General features: G+C 34.3%; 1 protein-coding gene across 1 annotated transcript; it reads left to right on the top strand.

Moving 5' to 3' along the window:
• Nucleotides 1–612: 612 nt before the first annotated feature.
• On the top strand, nt 613–13,106 carry LOC132695977 (uncharacterized). Its single transcript, XM_060660526.1, has 4 exons — nt 613–735; nt 798–943; nt 12,308–12,723; nt 12,793–13,106. Exons 1-4 carry the CDS (start codon nt 613–615, stop codon nt 13,104–13,106), a joined length of 999 nt encoding a protein of 332 aa, XP_060516509.1.
• The last annotated feature ends 10,139 nt before the right edge of the window (nt 13,107–23,245 follow it).

Genomic DNA, 23,245 nt, shown 5'->3' with positions numbered 1-23,245 from the left:
CGTTCTCACTTGCATTTGGGCGTCCGAAGAATCGAATATTTCAATTTCCGACTGAACTTCATTGAAAGCTTTAAACACCGTTTCCGTGTTTTCCATGCGAGTCATGATCTCCATGTATTTATCTTGGTTTGCACTCTCGTTTATGAAATTATCGAAACGCGTTAAGTTACCTTTCAATTGTTTTCGCTTTGCCTTCAACCGTTTCATATTATCCTCATCGGCCATGATGAATAATAAGAATCCAATTGATCAAAACGACAAAAAAAATGAAGTTAGTGATAATAAGCCCGTAAAAATTTCGTCTGATGCTAACCGCGTCTTTGAACTACGCCGCCGCCGCCCGTCACTCCTCGTAACAATTTGAATTTGAGCGTAAACTCAATGAATAGGTTTTCTGTTTCAACGCGTTATGAATCGCTTGTACAAATGAATGTTTAAAAACTAAATGACAATGTTTTGCCAAATAGAATCTGTGCATGGAATGGAAAAATTCGATTGGGAAATGCGTGGAATAAATTCTCTTTCGTTTTTGTAAGCCTCTGTCGGGGCAAAATCCTGAATTGCTTGCTGTTGCTGGTAGCTTGTGTTGCTTTGAATTCTCCAAAATTGAAAATGTGCTGTATACGGCTCGAAGAACCAAAATTGTGCTGCATACGGCTCGAAGGACCAAAAATGTGGGGTCTTATGGTGCACGTACTAATTTACGCACTCGCCATTAACCACCTAGTTGCGCTGGTGAAGGACCATTGATTGATTGAATACTTCAAAAGTGAACTGAACATTTATTGTTGTTACAGACACTCGTACATATGCCTTACGAATACATACTCATGCTCCTTACGGCTACATACTCAAACGCATATTGTTTTTCTCGCCACGGGTGGCGTGATACGCACAACTACCGCGCATGCGCATACAGTCGCACCGTTGCGGCAAATTTAGAGTTCGAGTTTTGAGATCGGACAGTTACCTTTCTATATCAATACGGATAAAATAGCAATCAAAATCGACATTTTGTATCTTTACCTTAGTGAACACATCAACAAACCAGTTTTTAAGTAGTTATCTGCAGCTTTAATGTAGATTTCAGTCCGGTAAGTTATGAAAATGCTGACTTGGACAATATTCTGCTCGAAATTGAGCGGGAAGACCAATTATTTGTCCCAGAAAGCAGATTTTGAATTCAATTTAATCGAAATCGGAAACTATTTGACCCAGAAAGGACGGTTTTACGTCGATTGCTACTGGTTTATTAATGTTTTCGTTACAATAAAGGCCGAAGATCGGCATGTTGACTAGTATTTCAATAATATTGAAATGAAATGGTAACTGTTTTAAACAAAAAGTGATAGTTTGAGCTGATATCTGCAGTTTTGATGCGGTTTTGAAGAAGAAAAACCCACTATCAATCCAACAAAGTGGGTTTTTAAGTAGTTATCTGCAGCTTTTATGTAGATTTCAGTCCGGTAAGTTATGAAAATGCTAGCTTTGACCATAATGTGCTCGAAATCAAGATGGAAAGCCAATTATTTTTTCCCAGAAAGAGATGTTTTAAGTTCGTATCTGCATTTTTAAGCCAGATTTCGAGACAATAAGAGGCGAAAAAGCAGATTCTGACAGAAATCTAATCGAAATCGACAACTATTTTACCTAGAAAGGGCGGTTTTATGTCGGTATCTACTGGTTTATTTGTCCGTTACAATAAGTGCCGAAGATACCGAAGGAAACTGGTTGGAACAGAAAATGATAATTTTGACTGCAATCTGTTTGGAATGAAGAGGAAAAACCTACTTCCAGTCAGAATCTGCTTTTTGACTTCTTTTTCTGGATCAAATAGTTGCCGATTTCGATAAGTTCCCAGTCGCAATCTGCTTTTTCGCGTCTTATTGCACCGAAACCTACTTTAAAAATGCAGATATGAACTTAAAACCGCTCTTTCTGGACAAATAATTCGTTTTCCCTCTTGACTTCGAGCAGATTATAGTCAAAACCAGCATTTTCATAACTTACCGGACTGAAATGTATATACAACCTAGCCATAGACGATCTTTTACATGTACTGTTGCCATACAATTTTTCTTAATGTTACTCAATGTGGATCTTGTAATGGGTCTTTCTTATTGCAGGAATCTGTATTATTAGGTACAATTCTGTAATAACGTTTAGTTTTGTTTAGCTTGTTTAACCTAGTTGGCAAAAAAAATAGTTGAATATATGTCGAAACTGTGACAACGGATGTAAACGTAAACGTGTCATGTAAAATATTTAACAGTTTTATTATTAATATATTGCCCAAATACAGTAAAGTGGTGTATTATTCAAGATCTACGAACCTTCTATATTTCTATATAGTTGGCGTTAAAAAAAATTATAAACATCTTGAGTTTTCGTTTTGTCTCCATATATAATAAAAATTAAAAATTCAATTCTCTGGGTTTCATTTAGATGCGCCATGTTCACTGTCTTTACTGACAGAAATGTAACCGTGACAATACTTGAAGAACTTTACTGTTACTTGCTACTTACTCAAAATTTATGTTTTTTATTCTTTTAGAAATAAAAAGTAAGAGATAATTTGATACAGAATTCCACAATAATAATAATTATAAATTTATGGTGGACGTGTGCGAGCATTTTTCTTGAAATCCATCCATCCACGTTAAAATATTTTAGTCGTTCACTGTATATGTAATAGTCTGCTGGCTGCTGTGATACTGCTTCACGTCTTCCTCCATGTCATTGTATATTCAACCCCATAGAGCATTTGTATCAAGTATTTTCTCTTAGTATTAATGTGACTTTATAAGTATTGTAATGTTAATGTAACATTTAATCCTTATAATTTCAAAACACTTTAAAAGGCGCCCCTGATGATTCAATGAGACGATATGCTTCTAGAAAGAAAATACATCCATACAGACGGTAAACAGCCGCTTTAATATCTATTTTCCCTTTGCCTTTGCAATTTTCGCTTATTTAAAATTTAAAATATGGAAATAATGAATAAGCATACCAACATACGAAGACTTGAAAATCCTATTGAGAAGATTTATTCCTTTGTCAATATCCGACGTAGTCATATTTTAATGATCAAACCTCAATAGGGATTTTTTTCGAGTGTTTCGGAGTTAAAAAATTGTCAAGCAAAAAACGCACGCAACCCGAAGATGTGTTTACTGCGACCGCAATTGGACCTTCGTTTCAAATACGCATAGCGAATTCTTTTTCGATTTGGATAAATAAAAGTACCGTCCTTTTAAGTGACAGTAACCTACATTTCTCAATGCCGGCTTCCTTCCTAAAAGTCTTCCGGAAGAGAAACAAACGAATATGAAGGCAAGGCCGCCGCGACTGCTACGAGGAGACACTTAACAAGCGGGGCCGATTTATCGCTTACCAACGAAAACTTAACGTTCATATTTGTAACTCATCAAAATCCTTGTGTTCGATAGACTGTGAAAAGCGACAAATGAAATGAACCTTATTTTCAAATGACAAGGGAAATGATACTAGATTATGCCGTCGACTAGTTTTTAAAATCTTTAAAATCATTTTTCTCCATTTTCAGTTATGAAATATAGCGTGTGTTCGGAAGTTCTTACCAAATGGCAAAATTTTTAATTATTAACTGTACGAAAAAAAGTGCTCCTTCCTAACATTCCTTCGTAATGTCCGGCGTAGGTCACCATGCTACTATCCAGCTTTAATGGCCGAACACATTGCCAATTACCTTTAATTTCAGAGCGCTAACGTTATAAATTTGCAAAAGTGGAAAAGTGCTTACATCGGTAATTGAATAAAAAATTGACAAGTTATGCACTAAGCCATAAACTTATTCGGCGATATCAACGTTTGCCTTCTAAAATCTGTATTACAAATAGGTTTGGATTTAAGTAATCCATTGGCGCATAATATTTAATAAATTTGCATGTAATTCCAAAAGTTCAACTCTATAATTAAAGTCTATTTACTACACGACCGGTCAGGGCAGTAGAAAGGAAATTGAAACACAGAATATATGAATATATTCTGTTGTTTTGGATAGGATATATTTTATGGTCATGTCCTAATGAGCAGTCTTAATCTTTTCTGCTGAATGTAGCAAAGCCTTTGGCACCCAACCTTTTTTCGAGCGACAGTATAAAATTAATATTTCTTAAATTATTACAATTACATTTCTGTCAGTAAAGACTACTGGAACATTGCAATAAAGAAGAAAAGAATACAGAAATCTTGGTTTTAAATTCCGTGATATATTCTATAGCGAAGATATTCCCTTAAACTTTACAAACCAAATTTGTCATAAAATAAATACTACTGACGAAACACCAATATTTACAAAAAGTTATAGATTCCCTGAAATTTACAAACAGGAAGTAAAATCTCAAATTACTAAAATGTTAGAGCAAGGTAGCATTCAAAATTCAACATTTCCCTGGTCCAGTCCAATATGGGTTATTCCCAAAGAGATTGACTCATCAAGAAAACGTAAGTGAAGATTAGTAATTGATTTTAGAAAGTTAAATGAGAAAACGGGAGACGATCGATACCCGTTACCAAATATAACCGATATCCTAGATAAATTAGGAAAATCAAAATATTTCTCAACAATAGACCTTGCATCAGGGTACCACCGAATAGAGGTTGATATGAAAGACATTCCCAAAACTGCTTTTTCTACTCAAGGTGGGCATAACGAATTTAAAAGAATGCCATTTGTTAATGCAAATGTTACTAAACCCCTAACAGCATGTTTAAAGAAAAACGCTAAAGTTATACTTACATTCATTTCCTACAGTCTTTTCAAACGTGCAAGGAATTACTAATAACTACAATATCTGGTTTTTGAAAAACCTTTATATTAACTACCGACGCAAGTAATGTTGCTAGAGGAGCAGTGTTGCCTTATGATAAATCAGTGGCGTATGCTTCGCGCATTTTACTAGCGAAAATATCCCAAATAATGATCTCTAACTAACCAATACTAACCCTCCTGATAGCCAAATAATACTACATTCCGATAGTAATTCTGATGCAGTAAATAATTATATACCCATATTAGATGAAATTATTAAAATAAACCATACCAAATAATAATTTTTCCTAACATTCATAAAAAATTTGATATAACTAAAAATGACTTTGGAAAATTAAAAATTTTAGAAATTAAAAACCCAAAATACTTAACATTTTAATTTTTAAGAGACTATACATCTAGAGATCGTACATTTCACCTTTACTTCCAAGACGACTCTCACTATTTAGATTTTTCAAATATCTACAGAACATTCTTTTATGTAAAAGGATTAAAATGAATTAAGTGTAGTAAATGGTAAACACAGTTAAAGAAAAAGACCAACAATTTATGATTATAAAATTCCAACACGAAAGAAAATGCAACCATCTAGATATTAATGAAACAATTTACGTAGAAAGTATTGCCGGCCAACGATGAAAATAGCAAGATACCGAGACACCTAATAAACATTTTCAAATTTTGCTTAGAGACATTTTTAAATTTGACGAACAAAAATACTTCACAATCTTTGATAAATTTTTAAAAATGGGACAAGCTTTTCAATTAAAATCAAAATCTGCAATTGAACTGAGGTGGCTTTTACTTGATGAAAATCCATTTATCAAAATAAATAATAAGTAAAAGTTCAGATTTTAACAAAATTATATATTTTGACATGACAATTGTTTCGACAACACGGTGTTGTTATCAAATGTAATATTTATAAACTACCTGCTACTATATATGCCGAAAAATGACCATAAAACCTTAATTAATGTTGTGAGAATTTAAGTTCAATAAAGGAGAGGTATTTAAATCTATTTGATCGTTAAACAATACATTTGAATGTCTCATTTTGTTAATCCCCATGGCTTCCAATAAATTTAATTTTCTACTTTTTGCGGCTGTATGAAAAATAACAATGTGTTTTTCTGTGTTTAAATGTGTAGCATAATCATAATCTATTGTTTTTAAACTCTCTTTTATGTTCGTTAATGCGTTTCTTGAAGGATGTAACCGTTTGTTCAATATAAATTTTAGGACAAGATCGGCATTTCAACCTGTAGACACCTGGGATTTTGGACATTTCGTTTTGTTGTTTTTTAAATATTTTCCTATTGTGTGTTGTTAGTTCTGAAAGCTATTTTTAAACCACATTTTGACAAATGTTTTGAAACTTTTTCACTAGGTTCGCCTATGTATCTAATTGTTTCAAATTGTTCATGTTCTATATTAGGTTTCGGATAAATAGAGTTTACTGTTGTCTGTATTTGTTTTTTATTTATAATTTTATCTATAATGGACGGATTGTAGCCGTTGTTCAGTGCAATTTATTTAATTATATTAAGTTCTTTGTTGTAATTTTCTGTTGAGAGTGGCGTATTAAGAAGTCTGTGTATAAAAACGTTAAATGCAGCCATTTTGTGTGTATAAGGGTGATTTGAGCTGTTATGTATGACTGTGTCCGTGTGAAGGTTTATGATATATTGAAAAATCTAATTTGTTTTGCGCTTTCGTAATAGTTAATTCTAAAAAATTAATAGAATTATCCTGTTCAATCTCGATAGTGAATTTTATACGATTATGTAATGAGTTAATGTAATTTAAAAAAGAATTCAATTGTCTGTCCGTTCCAACAAAGCAAGCAAAGACATCATCGACGTATCTATACCACCATAAAAAACGTTTACTTAAAGGATGTTCTAGGATGATATTTTCCAAATTATCCATAAAAATCTCAGCTAAGGACTAAGGGGGTTTCCCATAAGCAAACCTTCTTTAGAGATATAAATCTGTCCATTAAATTCAAAATAATTTTGGTCTAAAGATATTATTAAGCAATTTAATAAATCTTGCTTCACCAATGGGCTAACCTGTTTCCGAGTTAGGGTGAAATCTACTAAATCTATCACACCCATAGGTGGAATACTGGGAAATAAGTTTTGTACATCAAAAGGCAATAGTGTTGCGTTATAAGGGATTTTGATATCTTTAATTTTGTTAATTAATTCAAAAGAATTATTTTTATTCAAATTTGGTTTAAAATCTGTGTGGAACTTTAAAATATTTACTAATTTTGTAGAGAGTTTAACTGCTGGAGCTGTTACATAAGACACGACTGGTCTAATGGGCATATCTTGTTTATGTAATTTAACTAAGGAATATAATTTCGGCGGTTGTGGATTCACAATTGTTTGTCACGAAATAGTGTGGAGTAAGTAATTACTTCCTTGACTTGTCTTTTATATTACTCGGTGGGATCGTTTTTGATACATTGGAAAAGTTCTGGTTTAAGAAAATTCTTGGTTTTTCAAATATATTCTCGGAGATTGATAGCTATGACTGTCTTCCCTTTATCTGCACGTGTAAATATTATGTTATTTTTAGAAGCTTTGTTTTTGATAGTTTTTACTAGTGACAATTGGGAAATTTCTTTGTGTTTGTTGTTATCTATTAATTGAGAGTATATTATATTCGCTAATATCGGATCGGATGGACATTTAAACTGATGCGGAAAAAAAGCGTGTGGCGGGCAAAAACATATATTATTACAAACGCATAAACAAACCAATGCCAGATACCGAAATATTTGCGGCGATAAATGGTAAATTGCACGGTTTATTGTATCCTGTTTATTGCAAAGTGGTTAATCTCATACTAGTAGCAAAAAAACCGTAGACTATAGTTAATTGTAGTGACGCATTTCTATTTTTCTATATTTTTAAAATAAACAGAGCGTTATACAATAACAATTGTCGAAAAAAAATATGACTATAAATTGCTAGTAAAAAACATATATATTTTTTATTGCAAAATTTGTCTGCAGGTCTTGGGAGGACATTGGAGTTACCTGGCATTCCAAGGTCGCTTCCTTGATAATGATTCACTAGAAAGGAATGATGATGCATCACTTGAATCATTGCAACCGATATTAAAAGAAAATTTCTGCACAATATCAAGCGTAGGTGTATCAAAGAGCCCCAGCGATTGACGTAATGGAGAGAAAAATATTCATCTCAAATTCATCAATTACATGACACTCTTATCATTTTAGTATTGCCTATAGAAATTTCAATATTGCCTTTCATAAAATCCACTTTATTCTTGCCCAGAATTAAGTTTCAAGTTGTGTTTTTAGAAATATCATTTAGTATTTGTAAGTCATTAATGAATTTAATAGCTTTCAAGAAATCTTCCCTATTAAAAGAAAAATAAATTTGAGTTTGCAGTGACTTAAAAATATCCGATGAATAAACGAGAAAGAATTAAGGGTCCTAAGATGAAACCTTGTGCAATTTCAGATGTAACATGTACCAGATCAGATAAATTATTATTACACTGAAACCTGCTCTCTGAATAGCAAGTTATAAGAAGGGAAGGCGGATTATCAAAAACCATCAAATAAAAAATCTAACAAAATAGGATACCGTTCATCTTATCAAAAGTACGCTAAATGTCGTTATCTCATTCATACGGGGCAGCAGGTGTCTTTCTAAACCCGCATTGAGTTTTTGATATAATTAAATTATCTACGAAATATACATTTCATTATATAAAAATCTTTGAAATATTTTAATTAAAGCGGATAATATACTGAAAACACGAAGATCGTTAAATGATGATTTATTCGGAAGTGGTTTCCCAATTAACATTTCCCATTGATTAAGAAAATAGTTAATCTTCAGCGACATTAAATGATGTGTATTATATATTTATCTACAAATGAACTCCACAGTTTAAGCATTCATGAGGAGATTTCATCCACACTCGTTGCGTTCGTTTTAATATCATTTGAAATGTTAAGGAATTGAGAAAAGTGGCAGATTAAATGAAAACTTAATTCAATCAGAAAATATATCATTTGCATAAAAAATCCTACTCTCGCTGTAGTCGGTAAAATCTAAATATATTTGCGATGACTGGTGATAATGGAGAACCCATAGTTGTTTCTGATATTTGTTCCTAAATGTGACCGTAATTTAATTGTGCATGCACCTTGTATAAAACGTCCTTCACATCTCGTCAAACTTCAAAGTTACAGCAAACATGGGTAAATTTGCACAAATAATAGTGTTGTCGAGTGATATTTTTTCAAATATCTCGCGCCTTGTATAAATGACGAAACCTGAAACTCTCACGACACGGTTTATGATTCTGTTCAAATAAAATTATCCCACCTTTAACGGTTTTTCATTTATCGCTAATAATTTAGCCGCAAAAACGGAAATTTTTAGGATATTTTAGATTTTTTCCCATAAACGACACACCCTGTAGTTAGTAGAAGTAGAAGTTATAGTCCTAGATTTTCCACGTGTCCTGGTTCAAGAATTTTTTGAAAATAGTAAATGGTTTTCGAGAAAATAAGTTTTTTCTGAAACCGTGCAGTGCGCCGAATCGATAAAATGCCTGAAATAAATGTTATTGCACTGGATCTTCTGCGTCTGCCGGTTAAAGAATTTTGCAAGTCGGATGAACGATTATGGAAGAAAACATATTTTTATGGAAGCTAAAATTACCATCCGATGTTGGACTGACGATTTCTCCTGCCCAGATTGTAGTTATGCCGATTGGTGGTGAGCGGACCTTGTTGAGGTCTGGTTATGGAACTGGCAAAAATTAGAATACTACTTTTTTTATTTGACATTTCGGTCTAAATGTGACCTTCCTCAGAATAAAATAATCTAAAAATTACATTTAACAAAGAGATCAGTCATATAATATAGGATAAATCGTATCTAGACAGTTAGAGTCAACTTGGAGAAGCATTATGAAGCATTATATTATATTCCAATCATCAAAATTGTGAAACAATCCAAAATAAAATGTATATAAAACGACTCACACACATGGAAACAGTGGTTCACAAACAATTAACACAGAAAGAAACACATTGAATTAAAATAAATAAACAACTTTATTATATTATACTTTTGATACTTTGATACTTTGATACTTTTGATATGTCAGTCATGTTTTGCAATGTAAGCATGGCAAGGCATTGCCAAGTGTAGGGTTGCTTTGGGATTTATTTTCTTCAGAAGGTTGTGATGAAGTGAATTTTGTAACGGAATGCATCCTTAAATCTGTTATTAAGGCTTCTTCATTATTAGAATCCGTGACTTTAAACTCCCTCGTTTCTACGCATTCACTAAGATTCACAAACCAGGATTTTCCTTTCGATATATTACTACCATTGGTTCTTCAACTTATTCTATAGCAAAATGTCTAGCTTCTATATTAAAAACTTTCATAGCGAAATTAAAAACGATTATATTAGATCCAAACGAGGTTCTTGGTTCTTGTCACTTTCGAAAATCTATGAAATTGAATTTTCTAAAGTATCTGCGCTCACATAAAAATGTTATATCTCGGTAACGGTAGGTCCTATGGGATCGCCGTTGGTACAGAAATGATCACCGTCGAAAAAAAAAAAAAATTCTCGTCTGTCCGTCCTCCGTTCTCGTCTATTGGTTTTTCCTGAATAACTTTCGAACCGTTGGATCTATAAAATTGAAATTTGTCTCTTTTTAACCCTCCACGAGACACATAAGCTTGTAAAAAATGATCCTGATCCGACGCCAGTATCCATCTTTTTTTCGCGATTTGTTTTTTGGACCTTGCTATGAAACACGATAAGTGTCCGAAATTTACAGCAATCGACTTCATATTTGGCAAATATATGCTTTGCCCCGTGACGGAACCTATTGAAAATGGGGGCGCTAAATCGCGCGTGTAAGGGTCTACAAAAAACATCATTTTTCAAAAACCTTTTACGAGACCAAAAAAATTCTTGGACCAGAAGAAGCTTTTATTCGTGACAATTTTTCAAAAATATACAGAGTGCGCCGCAAAATAAAAAAAAATTAAAAATGGGTCCCCCTATTATTGAAAACTGGTTATAACTGAAAGACTATGATTCAGATCTCACTTTCTTTTATATTGCGATATAGCCCGCATGAATAGCATAAACTTTTGTATTTTAGGTTTTCAGCTATTGTACAGGGTATTTCTGATATTCCTTGCTAAATGAGAAATGTGTTAAGTGACCTAAATTTGCAGATATCAACTTCAAATTTAGCAGAGAAGTAAAAGTCTGTGTCCACATTTAAATTGTAGAAATTGGGCGCAATCAAATATTACCAAGTATTTTATAAATATATATATATATATTTTTTTTGGTAATTTTAGCTTTCATAAAAATATGTTTTCTTCCATAATCGGTCATCCGACTTGCAAAATTCTTTAACCGGCAGACGCAGAAGATCCAGTGCAATAACATTTATTTCAGGCATTTTTTCGATTCGGCGCACTGCACGGTTTCAGAAAAAAAATATTTTCTCGAAAACCATTTACTATTTTCAAAAAATTCTTGAACGAGGACACGTGGAAAAGCTAGGACTATAACTTCTACTTCGAACAATGATTGTATCATATACAGGGTGTGTCGTTTATGGGAAAAAATCTAAAATATCCTAAAAATTTCCGTTTTTGCGGCTAAATTATTGGCGATAAATGAAAAACCGTTAAAGGAGGGATAATTTTATTTGAACAGAATCATAAACCGTGTCGTGAGAGTTTCAGGTTTCGTCATTTATACAAGGCGCGAGATATTTGAAAAAATATCACTCGACAACACTATTATTTGTGCAAATTTACCCATGTTTGCTGTAACTTTGAAGTTTGACGAGATGTGAAGGACGTTTTATACAGGGTGCATGCACAATTAAATTGCGGTCACATTTAGGAACAAATATCAGAAACAACTATTGGTTCTCCATTATCACCAGTCATCGCAAATATATTTAGATTTTACCAACTACAGCGAGAGTAGGATTATTTATGCAAATGATATATTTTCTGATTGAATTAAGTTTTCATTTAATCTGCCACTTTTCTCAACTCCTTAACATTTCAAATAATATTAAAACGAACGCCACGAGTGTGGATGAAATCTCCTCATGAATGCTCATTTACTGTCGCTGAAGATTAACTATTTTCTTAATCAATGGGAAATGTCAATTGGGAAACCACTTCCGAATAAATCATCGTTTAACGATCTTCGTGTTTTCAGTATATTATCCGCTTTAATTAAAATATTTCAAAGATTTTTATATAATGAAATGTATATATATATATATATATATATATATATATATATATATATATATATATATATATATATATATATATATATATATATACATATATTGGTTGGACGACGACGGCCTTTAGACCCGAATCAAGATAATAACTTATCAACGGGCCGCAAAAGCCTTAACGCCTCTGCAGGGAGGAAAAATGTAAGCAGTATCAACGACTGGAGAAAATAAGGAAGCAAAAGGCGCACTTATTCGCCGCTTTAGCGTTTCTGTGCCGCTGCCGGGACCCCAACATCATACCAGCATTCCTTAGACAGAAACAAATTCTCCAATCAGCGAAGGCAAACAGAATCTACGTTAGGACTGAGAAAGCCTTTCTTCGGGAACAAATTCACCACACTCGTCGTAGCCTTGCGAAGACGGACAAGGATCTTCTTGACCTGCGCTTGACACTGAGCAACAAGATCGAACAACAGAATTGGATCAGAATGGATGCAATCTCACATTCCAACATGAGAAACGAACTGGACCGTACAAAAGAGCAACAGATCAGGAAATACGAGAAGTTTCGGAAAAAACAAGCGCCCAAAACAGCAAACCTAGACCGTGAGCGACTCGTGGTCAATATGACGGATAGAGTACTCACGGAGGTCTAGAGAACAGTGCTAACCAAAGGAGGGAACTTCGCAATCACTCCTCGTCACATTCCGATTGAAGAGATCATCTCCAGCACGGAAGCAGCCATCAAGAATCAATCGGACCAGGATGCCGAAGAGATACGAATTGAGACAGCCAACATCTTCAGGAGGGTAAAACTACCCAAGACCAACCTGACGAGAAGTGAAGGACTGGCACTGCGGAGTCTGAACACGGATGAGGGTATCATCATACTTCCAGCAGATAAAGGAAACGCAACCGTTCTTCCGAAGACCGAGGGCTACGAAAGGAAGATTGAGAAACTCTTGGACCCGGGAGCTACAAACCCCTGAAAAAGGGGTTTGTAGCTAGGGGATAAGCATGCTAGACTACGTCTTACCAACCGGCTCATCAAGTCATCATTACTGTCAGAAGAAATCAAGAAGGCTCTATGGACTACCTAAGATACACAAAGTAGATGTCCCGTTAAGACCAATAGTTAGCACACCCGCATCACCAACATATTACTTGGCTAAACACTTGGCATCAAAACAATCTTCAAGCCTACAAAGAGGATCCAGGAGACTATCAGGTCAGCGAAGGACAAGAGAGACACACTTTGAGCTGCAAGAGTCTACCGCATTCTATGTTCATGCGGAAAGGTCTACATCGGAACTACCAAGAGATCAATGGGAACGAGACTTAAGGAGCATAAAGCAAGCTGCAGGCTAGGACAGACAGAGAAGTCTGCAGTAGCTGAACACTCATTGAGCAGCGCGAAACACAGGATACACTTTGAGAGCTGTAAGTTACTAGCATCAGTCCATGGCTATCACAACAGATTGGTCAGGGAAGTCATTGAGATACAAAACACCCACACAATTTCAACAGAAAGGAGGAGACCCTTAGACTCAACCAAATCTGGTACCCGATCCTTAGGAACGCCCGAGAAGTATCGATCGATATCCCGAGACCACCCGAAGCGCAACAAGCTACGCCCACTATCCATCAGAACGCCCGAGAAGTACTGATCGATATCCCGCGACTAACCGAAGCGGAACCAGCTCTGCGCACCACCAATCGGCATAAATACAACCTGCGCAGAAGAAATCGTCAGTCTACGTCTAACATCGGAGATGGAAGGACCTCTGAAGAAGCGCGCCACTCATGCTAGCGAAACGTTAGGAAGCAATTACAACCGACGACGGCCTGTAGAATCGAATCAAGATAATAGCTTACATACAGAATAATTTCAATACCGGAAGTGCTATTCAATTGCTGTATATGTCCAACTGTAGCCATCTCTTATTTATAGAACATTTCTAAATTTCAAATTTATACAATTTTTTTACAGAGACTTGGCTAGTAATTGTATTGACACATATTATATTATAATTTGACAGACATATTATTGAAAATTATTGTTTTTTTGTTATTTCAAATTTAAATATCATTTGTTGCGAATATTGTGTCTACAGAAATATTTATTAGTATAGCGGTGTTATTTAATAAGCCCTTGATATTCCACGGGGTTATTTTTAAGGTGAAAAGTTACAAACACGAAAATTTGTTTTAATTTAGCTCTTACTTGTTGAGTCGCAGTATGTCTTTTTCACAATTTCAAAAGCTTTTTATACGTCAATGTATTATAATTTTGTTAAAAAAATCCTCACTCGCGTTTACGTGGAAAATGTCCTTTTTTTTCCTTGTTTGAAATATTTTGGTTTGAAGTGTTTTTAAAAAAAGGGTCAATAGAGTTATCGCTTATACCGGCCCTTTCAAAAAGCAATATGACCACTTTGCTATAAAATGTACACAGGAATATTTGGCCACCTAAAAATTTCGAAGATCGATGTGACGCACGTCCACTATACAGGAACGCCATCTGTTATATAATTAATGAATAATTTCCTAAATCTCAATAGGCTCGTTCTTTAAGTAAACAGAAGGACGAATTTTTCCAAATTCGTCTCTCCTGGCATACCCTTTTCCATTTTCGAAATCTAGGAGTGAAGCATGGAAGTATTAAGATATCTTCAAGGGTCTTCAATGAAATATATTGTTTTTTTTATTTCGACAAAAGTAAGATATTTAAATGGAAATCTGAACAAAATGGTGAATTTATTGCATTCATATAGAAACGACAGCACTGCATTCTTGAAAATATTTTAGAGCCATAGATCACCTCCTCTGACATCACCGTGTATAATTTAAGGTAAATCCGTTGATCTAATCGCCAGATACTTCTAACAGGTCACCAGGTATATGATACGATGCATAATTTAATGCTTTTCAAAACCGAAAGATCTTTCCAGTTAGCATTGATTTTGACAAAGTTTTTTTTTATGTCAAAGGTGTTAAGAAACTCTGGTCGCCCAGATCACCCGATTTGCAGCCCTTAGATTTTTCACCCCGTTGCTACTACGTAAGACATCTAAGAGATCTACTCTGCTTTTTATTTTGTTTTCAAATGTTATTTGGCATCCTAAAGAATAAACTAGCGTGTTATTTAGCAAATTCGAAATAATTAGAAGTCATTGACAACCCTATAGTACAAACTACACTGGAAATTATATTTTGTGCGATTTTGTCAGAAAGCTCCATCTGGAGGGAGGCAAGCAACCATTCATAGCCTTTTCTAAAGACTATTAAAATGTATCAAGCCTTTTTGGAGGTATGCACATTTATGTTTGACCACTTTCTATGGAGAAATAGAGCAAACAAAATTAAACAAAAAATCGTTCTACAATTTGAGATAACAATTACGCCGTTTGATGGCCATTTCACATACTACTAAATAATTTGCTCTTGTCACTTTTTTTTTCAAATTTTTATTACTGTCCGGTTTCCTGACTGGGGTACCATGTATATAAGTAATTAAAGCTATTTAAGGAGCTATTGGGATTAGGTATAAGCATATCTTAAGGAACATACCATAGAATTTATTCAGAAATCGAAAAATAAAATAATATACATTTATAGTAAAGAAGTTTGGTGCTGTTAGATATTGAATAATGCCGACTATTTTTATCGTGTGAGGCACAATTGCAATAAACAATAAACCAATGTTGCCTTTTATTTCGGAAAAGAAAAACGCCTCATCCATCCTTCGGTTTGCTTGGACAGGCAGATATTATAATCTCGCCTTAAACGGGTTACGAGTTCGCACAGCGCGTTCTAAAATATCCGACCTTGGATGGGATACATATGTTCGGTTTTGCCTTTTTTCGTTTCTTTAATTAAATCGGAAATGAAGTTGCTGGCCTCCGGAAGCGGAACGAGGCCAAGTTATTGTTAAACGCACCGTCACTTATTATTCGATAGTCATATACGTTTAAAATCCTTTGCGCCCGTTTTTTTTTTTATTTTCGAAGCTGTCTTTTTAGGTTGGTTCCAACTTTTTCACAGTAGCAGCGGAGAATGTGTACCATCAATTGGTCTATTGGTTTCTGGGTAAATTAATTAAATAATTACTTATGGTACATAAATAAATAATGCCTTTATTTAAAACAGTTACAACAATTTACGTTACAGAAGATTTGGAAGTTGTGATTCAATACGCTTTTCAAAATAACCGACCTGGAAAAGAACGAGAACAAAAAGTAAAAAAAAAACAAAAACGAAAAAAAATGCGCATGCAGTATAGGTCATACCCACAATAGTAAAACTTTCTGAGAAGGCTAAAGTTACCATAATTTTTTATCGTGAGGAAATTTTGTTATAATAATTTCACGGCATTTTAACTAAAAGGACTCTTAAACGGACGGGACGCGATGCAATGATCGGTACCCGATTTAATTTCCTTTATAATAATTAAATTAAATTAATTGCGCAGTACATAGCAACATCGTATACATAAGCTTTGAAGTCTTTGAAGGGTCGCTTTACCCTATTTATTATAGCTGGCCAGTAAACTATTCTTCAATAAACGACTTAAGAGAGTACATGGTTGTCACAAAGTTTGAGTACTTAAAATGTGTTTATGCAAATATAATGTTTTAAGTTACAAATACAATCCTATTTAGGCGATATTTTATTAAACTGCAAACTAGACTCAATAAGACGACCCAATTTTTGAAGAGACTTTGATTGTAATATGTTAAAGTTATCTTTAATATAAATAATTTCTTTTTTGAATTCGAAAACCATGTGGGCATCAGAATATATCTATCAATGTTCCTTTATAAGTTAATTAACAATAATAAAGGTCTGTGTATCACGACGTGAATCTAAGAGTAGAGATAATTTTGAAATTTCTCAATTGTCAACCTCTAAATTTGCATATTGATCAAAATGTTACCTTATATATATAAGTCACTCAAACACTCGTATTTCAATTAACATTATTTAACTCCAGAACAGAACTATCGATACGACAAGAAAAATGAGAATGAATTCGGCTTATTCCTACAAAAGGTAACAGGTCTATATTATGTTTTTAACACAGCACAAAAAGTGTATAATCTTGAGTATATCGCCGGTAAAGGATAAAATGCCTGGGACTACTGCTTTTGTATCCATCCTGTAGAACTTTCGTCCTCGAAAGGCAACCGTCTGAAAACAAAAGATAGTTATGTGATTCCATAATACTTTAGTGAGGGAGTGTTAATAGATTCTAAGATGACGATCTTTATTGTGTTAGTGTTTGGCTAGAATAACGAACATGTATTGTCCAAAGAAGGGTGTTGGACTTTGTGAAAGACTCGGCAACAAGGCTAACAGTGCGAACCTAGCGCGACTGCGGGGCGGCACGACGAGAGCCGAGAGAGCTTTGCGAGACGCCAACAGAGACGGTCGGAAGAAAAAAGCGAGACGGAGCGAGGGCGAGAAGTCGAAAAGAGCAAAGCGCGCCGTCACAGAATTTGTTATTAAGTTTTCTTCTTTTCTAAGTGTTTCTTAAAAATAAAACAGTAATTACAATCCACTCGAATTGTCGTCAATCTCGTCCCTGGAAACAGGGTGGTCCTTCGTCAGCAACCCCTACATTTGGTCCAGTCGAGCCCGATTCTATGAAGATTCGCAGCCAATTCAAACAGACATAGGATCGGAAGGAAAGAAAACAGCCTTTGGAACTCGAGAAACACGAAACGAATCGGAAAAACACGGTGAGCTCGTTCTATGCAAAAAGCAAATTTCTCGAAAAACAACACGAAACAAAAAACCTTGTTGATTCAACTTTTCTCGAATCGAAACAAAAAGAAAAATCTCGAAACAATCACGTCATTTATCTCATTTTCAACCAAAATGCCCTCGAAAGGAAAATCGGAAAAAACACGCGTTCGCGATGAAGAAATTTTGGAATTGAAACATACTCGACACGTAATTTGCGAAAGGTTATCTCGATTCTCAGCATTGTTGAGTTCGATGACATTTTTCAAATCGAAGCCCGTTTGAAAAGTATCGAGAAGGATTTCTCAGATTTCGGAAAAATTCAAACTCGGCTAGAATATCTGGTTCAAAATGAAAACGCGGCACGTTTAGACAAAGAATCGGAATTTTACGCGGCAATCTCTTTAGCAAAAAGGTTAATCGCAAACGCAAATGAAAAAAATCACAAACAATTTTCAAAGGAACCGACATCGGTCGCAGTAACGAGTCAAAACGTATCGAACCCTGTTGCCAAACTTCCAGATCTCGGTTTACCAAGTTTCCACGGAAAATACGAAACATGGTACAATTTCAAAGACATATTCGAATCGGTGGTTCACAACAGAACAGATTTAACAGAAATCGACAAATTTCTGTATCTCAAAATTTGTTGTAAAGACGATGCCTTAAATCTAATCAATTCGATCGACGTAACAGCGGCAAACTATTCCATAGCTTTAGATTTATTAAAAAAGCGCTATGACAACAAGCGCGCAATAATAAATTTTCACGTAAACAACCTTCTTTTCAATTTACCGAATGTATCACGGGAATCAGCCCCTCATTTATAAAAGCTACTGGATACAGTGCATCAGCACCTCTCTGCTTTAAAAAAGTTGTCTTTACCAATTGGTCAATGGGACACTCTACTCATACCTCTCATTTTACAAAAATTGGACGATCGAACCATTCGAGAGTTGGAAAATAAACAATCCGATCAAAATTTACCAAAGTTGCAAGAATTAATCGATCTTTTAACAAAAAAGTGTTTTACTCTCGAAGCAAACCCAAGTAAAATCAATTTTCATCCAAATTCTTCAAATTCAAAAAAAGAAGCAAAAAATTTTACAATACAAAGAGGTACTTATGCTGCAACAACAAATACATCAGAAAACAAATGTAGCATTTGTCAAGAAAATCATTTCATTTATCATTGCCCCAAATTTCCTAGAATTATCGATTTCCGAAAAATACGACGAAATCAGAAAAAATAGATTGTGTAGCAACTGTTTAAGGTCAGGACATTTAAAGTATCAGTGCAAGTCTGCAGGATGTAAAAAGTGCAAGTTCGAACATAATACAACCCTGCATGCAGATACCCAAATTCAAAACAAATCTGTAGAAAAAAATACAGACAACGCATCGCATAACCCGCATAGCCAGGAAAACACGCGCGACGAACAAAAAACGCTCGTAAATCCTAGCCCTACTATGTGCGTTATCGACCGGAATACAACTTCGCAAGCGCCAGAATTTAGAGAAAACATTTCTTTAAATTTGAATTACGACACGCAAGTTTATTCAACAACGAACACAGATCAAATTTTATTGTCGACAGCAATAATTTTTATTCAAGACCACAAAGGAAATTGGCATAAATGTAACGCATTATTAGATTCAAGCAGTCAGTCGAATTTAATAAGTCAATCTTTGTGCAAAAAGTTAAACCTCAAATGTGGCAAAATAAATGTTTCTTTAACAGGTGTAAGTCAAATCGTGACACAAATCAATTTCAGAACACGTACAAAAATTAAGTCTCGGTTCTCTTCTTTTCAAACTACATTATCATTTTTAGTTTTGTCACGAATAACAGAAAAATTGCCACTACGCGGATTTGACAAGTCTATAATAAAATGTCCAAAAAATATCGATCTAGCGGATGAAAACTTTAACGTACCAAAAGAAATTGATGTACTCTTAGGAGCCGAAATATTTTTTGAACTTTTAGACAATGAAAAAATTAAATTAGGAAAAAATATGCCAAGCCTACAACAAACGCGTTTAGGTTGGATTTTCACGGGGTGTTTAAAAAATGAAATTCAAAACTCAAAATCTATTTGCAATTTAACTAGAAAAATAACAAACGAAACCTTGCATGATTCCTTAACCAAATTTTGACAAATAGAAGAACTTACCAACGAAAAAAGATTATCCAAAGACGAACAACATTGTCAAAAGTTTTTTACAGAAACAACTACTCGAAACAGGAACGGGCAATTTATAGTGCAGTATCCATTCAAACAAAATTCAAACATTCAGTTAAGAAATTCTAAAACAACCGCTTTGAAAAGATTTTAAAATTTAGAAAGGCGTTTAAACAAAAATCAAGAATTAAAACACCAATTCAGTGACTTTCTACAAGACTGCGAATCTTTAGGTCACATGACATTAAAAGCACTCTTGAATCAGACAATTCAATCGAAAATAAATCATTTTTTCTACCACATTCTGCAGTTTTAAAAAACTCACTCACTACATCATGTAGAGTAGTTTTTGACGCAAAACAAGTACGAATGTTTCGTTCAATGATTTAATTTTAGCGAGTCCGACAATACAAAACCATCTTTTCTCCATTTTATTGAGGTTCCGAAAAATTGTACTTAGCGCAGATATAAAAATGATGTACAGGTGCATCTTAATTAACCCAGAAGAACGATGTTTTCAACAAATTTTATGGAGACAAAATTCAAGCGAACCCATCAAAGTATATTTATTAAATATGGTCACTTATGGCACTTCAAGCGCACCATTTCAAGCAACGCGGTGTTTAAAAGAATTAGCCGTACAAAACAAAACAAAATACCCACGCACTTCGCAAATTTTAGAAGACTCATTTTACATGGACGACTTATTTCTAAGTGTAGATTCTGAAGAAGACGCTCTAAAAATTTACCACCAACTTACGGAAATTTTAAATCAAGCGAAATTCGAATTGCGTAAATGGTCATCGAACAACCAAAATGTGTTAAATTACATTTCTCGTTGAAGTAACAACAATGATGATAAATTTGTTTTATTTCACGATGAAAAAGAATTGAAAACTTTAGGGATTTCATGGGACCCTAAAACAGATATTCTAAAATATTCCGTCGATTTTAAACCAATTAACGAAAAACATGTAACAAAACGCTCAATACTCTGGACAGTTCGCAAATATTCGACCCTCTAGGTTTAGTAGGCCCGGTAATAGTCAAAGCAAAATTGTTAATACAACAATTGTGGCAACTAAAATTAGATTGGGACGAAGACATGCCCGAAAACATTAAAGATATATGGTTATAGTTCTGCTTAGAAATTAAAATACTAAACAAATTAGAAATAAACAGACAGTTTTTGGTAGCGAACGCAGAACCTATTGAAATTTACGGTTTTTGTGACAGCTCCGAAAGGGCATACGGTGCATGTGTATATTTAGGTTCTAGAAATAAACACGGCGAAACCCAAATCAATCTTTTAACCGCGAAATCAAAAGTTGCGCCACTAAAAAGGCAATCTTTACCACGCTTAGAGCTTCTAGCTGCACATTTATTAGCAAAATTAATTTATAAATTAAAGGAAACTTTAAATGTAAAAATTCAAAAAACCACTTATTTTACTGATTTAACAATCGTTTTATCGTGGCTTAAAATCGAACCTTGCCATTTCAAAACGTTTGTAGCAAACCGAATTGCAAAAATAACAGAAATTTCAGAAATAAATGATTGGAAACATGTAAACTCGAAAGAAAATGCGGCAGATATCATTTCGCGAGGCTTAAACCCCAAAGAACTTTTGGAGAGTGAATTGTGGTTTTACGGTCCATCATTTTTGAAAAATAATTCAGAAATTGAGCAGAAAAATTTAAATTTGGAAAATTTAGAAAATTTACCGGAATTAAAAAACAACACAAATACTATCACGTTAAATTCTACATTAGATGTGAACAAACCAAAAGAAAACAAATTCGAATTATTTAAAAAATTCTCAAATTTGTCAAAATTACAAAGAATTGTGGCATACATTTGTAGATTTAAAAATCGAACAACGATCGAACAAAATTCCAATAACGACACAAGTTTTAATAGTTCAAGAATTAGATCAAGCATTTTTAATTCTTCTTCGTTTAGCACAAATTGAAGCCTTTAACCAAGAAATTTCTAACATTCAACAATCAAAAAACGTAAATCTTAACAGCAAAATTTTCAATTTGCATCCATTTTTAGATACCAATAACATTCTTCGAGTAGGTGGGAGATTAAAAAATTCAAACTTGAAATTTGATCAGCAGCATCAAATAATTCTTCCATATAAACATGAATTGACAGATTTATTAATACGCAAAATTCATCTTGAAAATTTACACATAGGAACACAAAATTTACTGTCAATTATTAGATTACAATTTTGGCCAGTAAATGGTAAAAACGCTGTAAAACGAATAGTCAAGAGTTGCATTAGGTGCTACCGCGCGAATCCAAAACCAGGAAAATTTTTAATGGGATCTCTACCGAGTTCTAGAGTAACGCCGAGCAGACCTTTTGCAAATTGCGGAGTTGACTATGCAGGTCCAATCTTCGTTAAGGAAGGAACCTTACGTAAGAGTAAGTTAGTAAAAACTTATATATGTATTTTTATTTGTTTTGCAACAAGAGCAATACATATAGAGTTAGTAATGGATTTGACTACAGATGGTTTTTTGAATGCTTTAAAGAGATTTTGTTCACGACGCGGGAAACCAACCAATATTCATTCAGATAACGGTTTGAACTTCGTCGGGGCAAATAGCCATTTTTTAGAACTACACAAATTTCGTCAATAACAAAGAACATAACGACAAAGCTTATTCTTCTGAGGATAAGATAAATTGGCATTTTTTACCAGCAAGATCGTCTCATATGGGTGGCTTATGGGAAGCGGTAGTCAGATCAACAAAGTTTCATCTCAGACGTGTATTAGGTGAATCATCTTTAAATTATGACGAAATGTACACATTACTAGTGCAAATAGAGTCATGTTTAGATTCGCGTCTCTTGACTGCAATTTCTAATGACGTTTATGATTATACACCTTTAACCCCTTCACATTTCCTCATAGGCGACTCACTCCTTAGTCCTCCTCAATTGGACGTAAAAAATGAAAAAATTTCTCGATTGTCGAGGTATCACAGACTACAGCAATTGTACCAACAGTTTTGGCAACGTTGGTCGAAGGAATATCTTGGCAGTCTTCAAGTACGATCCAAATGGCAAAGGGATTCATCTGGCAGCGTAAGGCCTGGTGCATTGGTCGTATTAGTTGAAGACAACGTACTCCCACTACGCTGGCCTATGGCTCGTGTTACTGAAGTTCATAGTGGTTCAGACGG

This window comes from Cylas formicarius, unplaced genomic scaffold (genome assembly GCF_029955315.1).
Source record: "Cylas formicarius isolate icCylForm1 unplaced genomic scaffold, icCylForm1.1 PGA_scaffold_10__41_contigs__length_53128322, whole genome shotgun sequence".
Lineage (NCBI taxonomy): Eukaryota > Metazoa > Arthropoda > Insecta > Coleoptera > Brentidae > Cylas > Cylas formicarius.
Note: the sequence above shows the minus strand (reverse complement) of the source record. Positions and strands in the feature narration are given on the sequence as shown.

Coding starts and splice junctions, on each gene's coding strand:
- LOC132695977 (XM_060660526.1), top strand. CDS start 613: ATGTGCTGTATACGGCTCGAAGAACCAAAATTGTGCTGCATACGGCTC. Junction 736..797: donor TTAACCACCTAGTTGCGCTG/GTGAAGGACCAT, acceptor TTGTTGTTACAG/ACACTCGTACATATGCCTTA. Junction 12,724..12,792: donor CAAAACAGCAAACCTAGACC/GTGAGCGACTCG, acceptor TGCTAACCAAAG/GAGGGAACTTCGCAATCACT.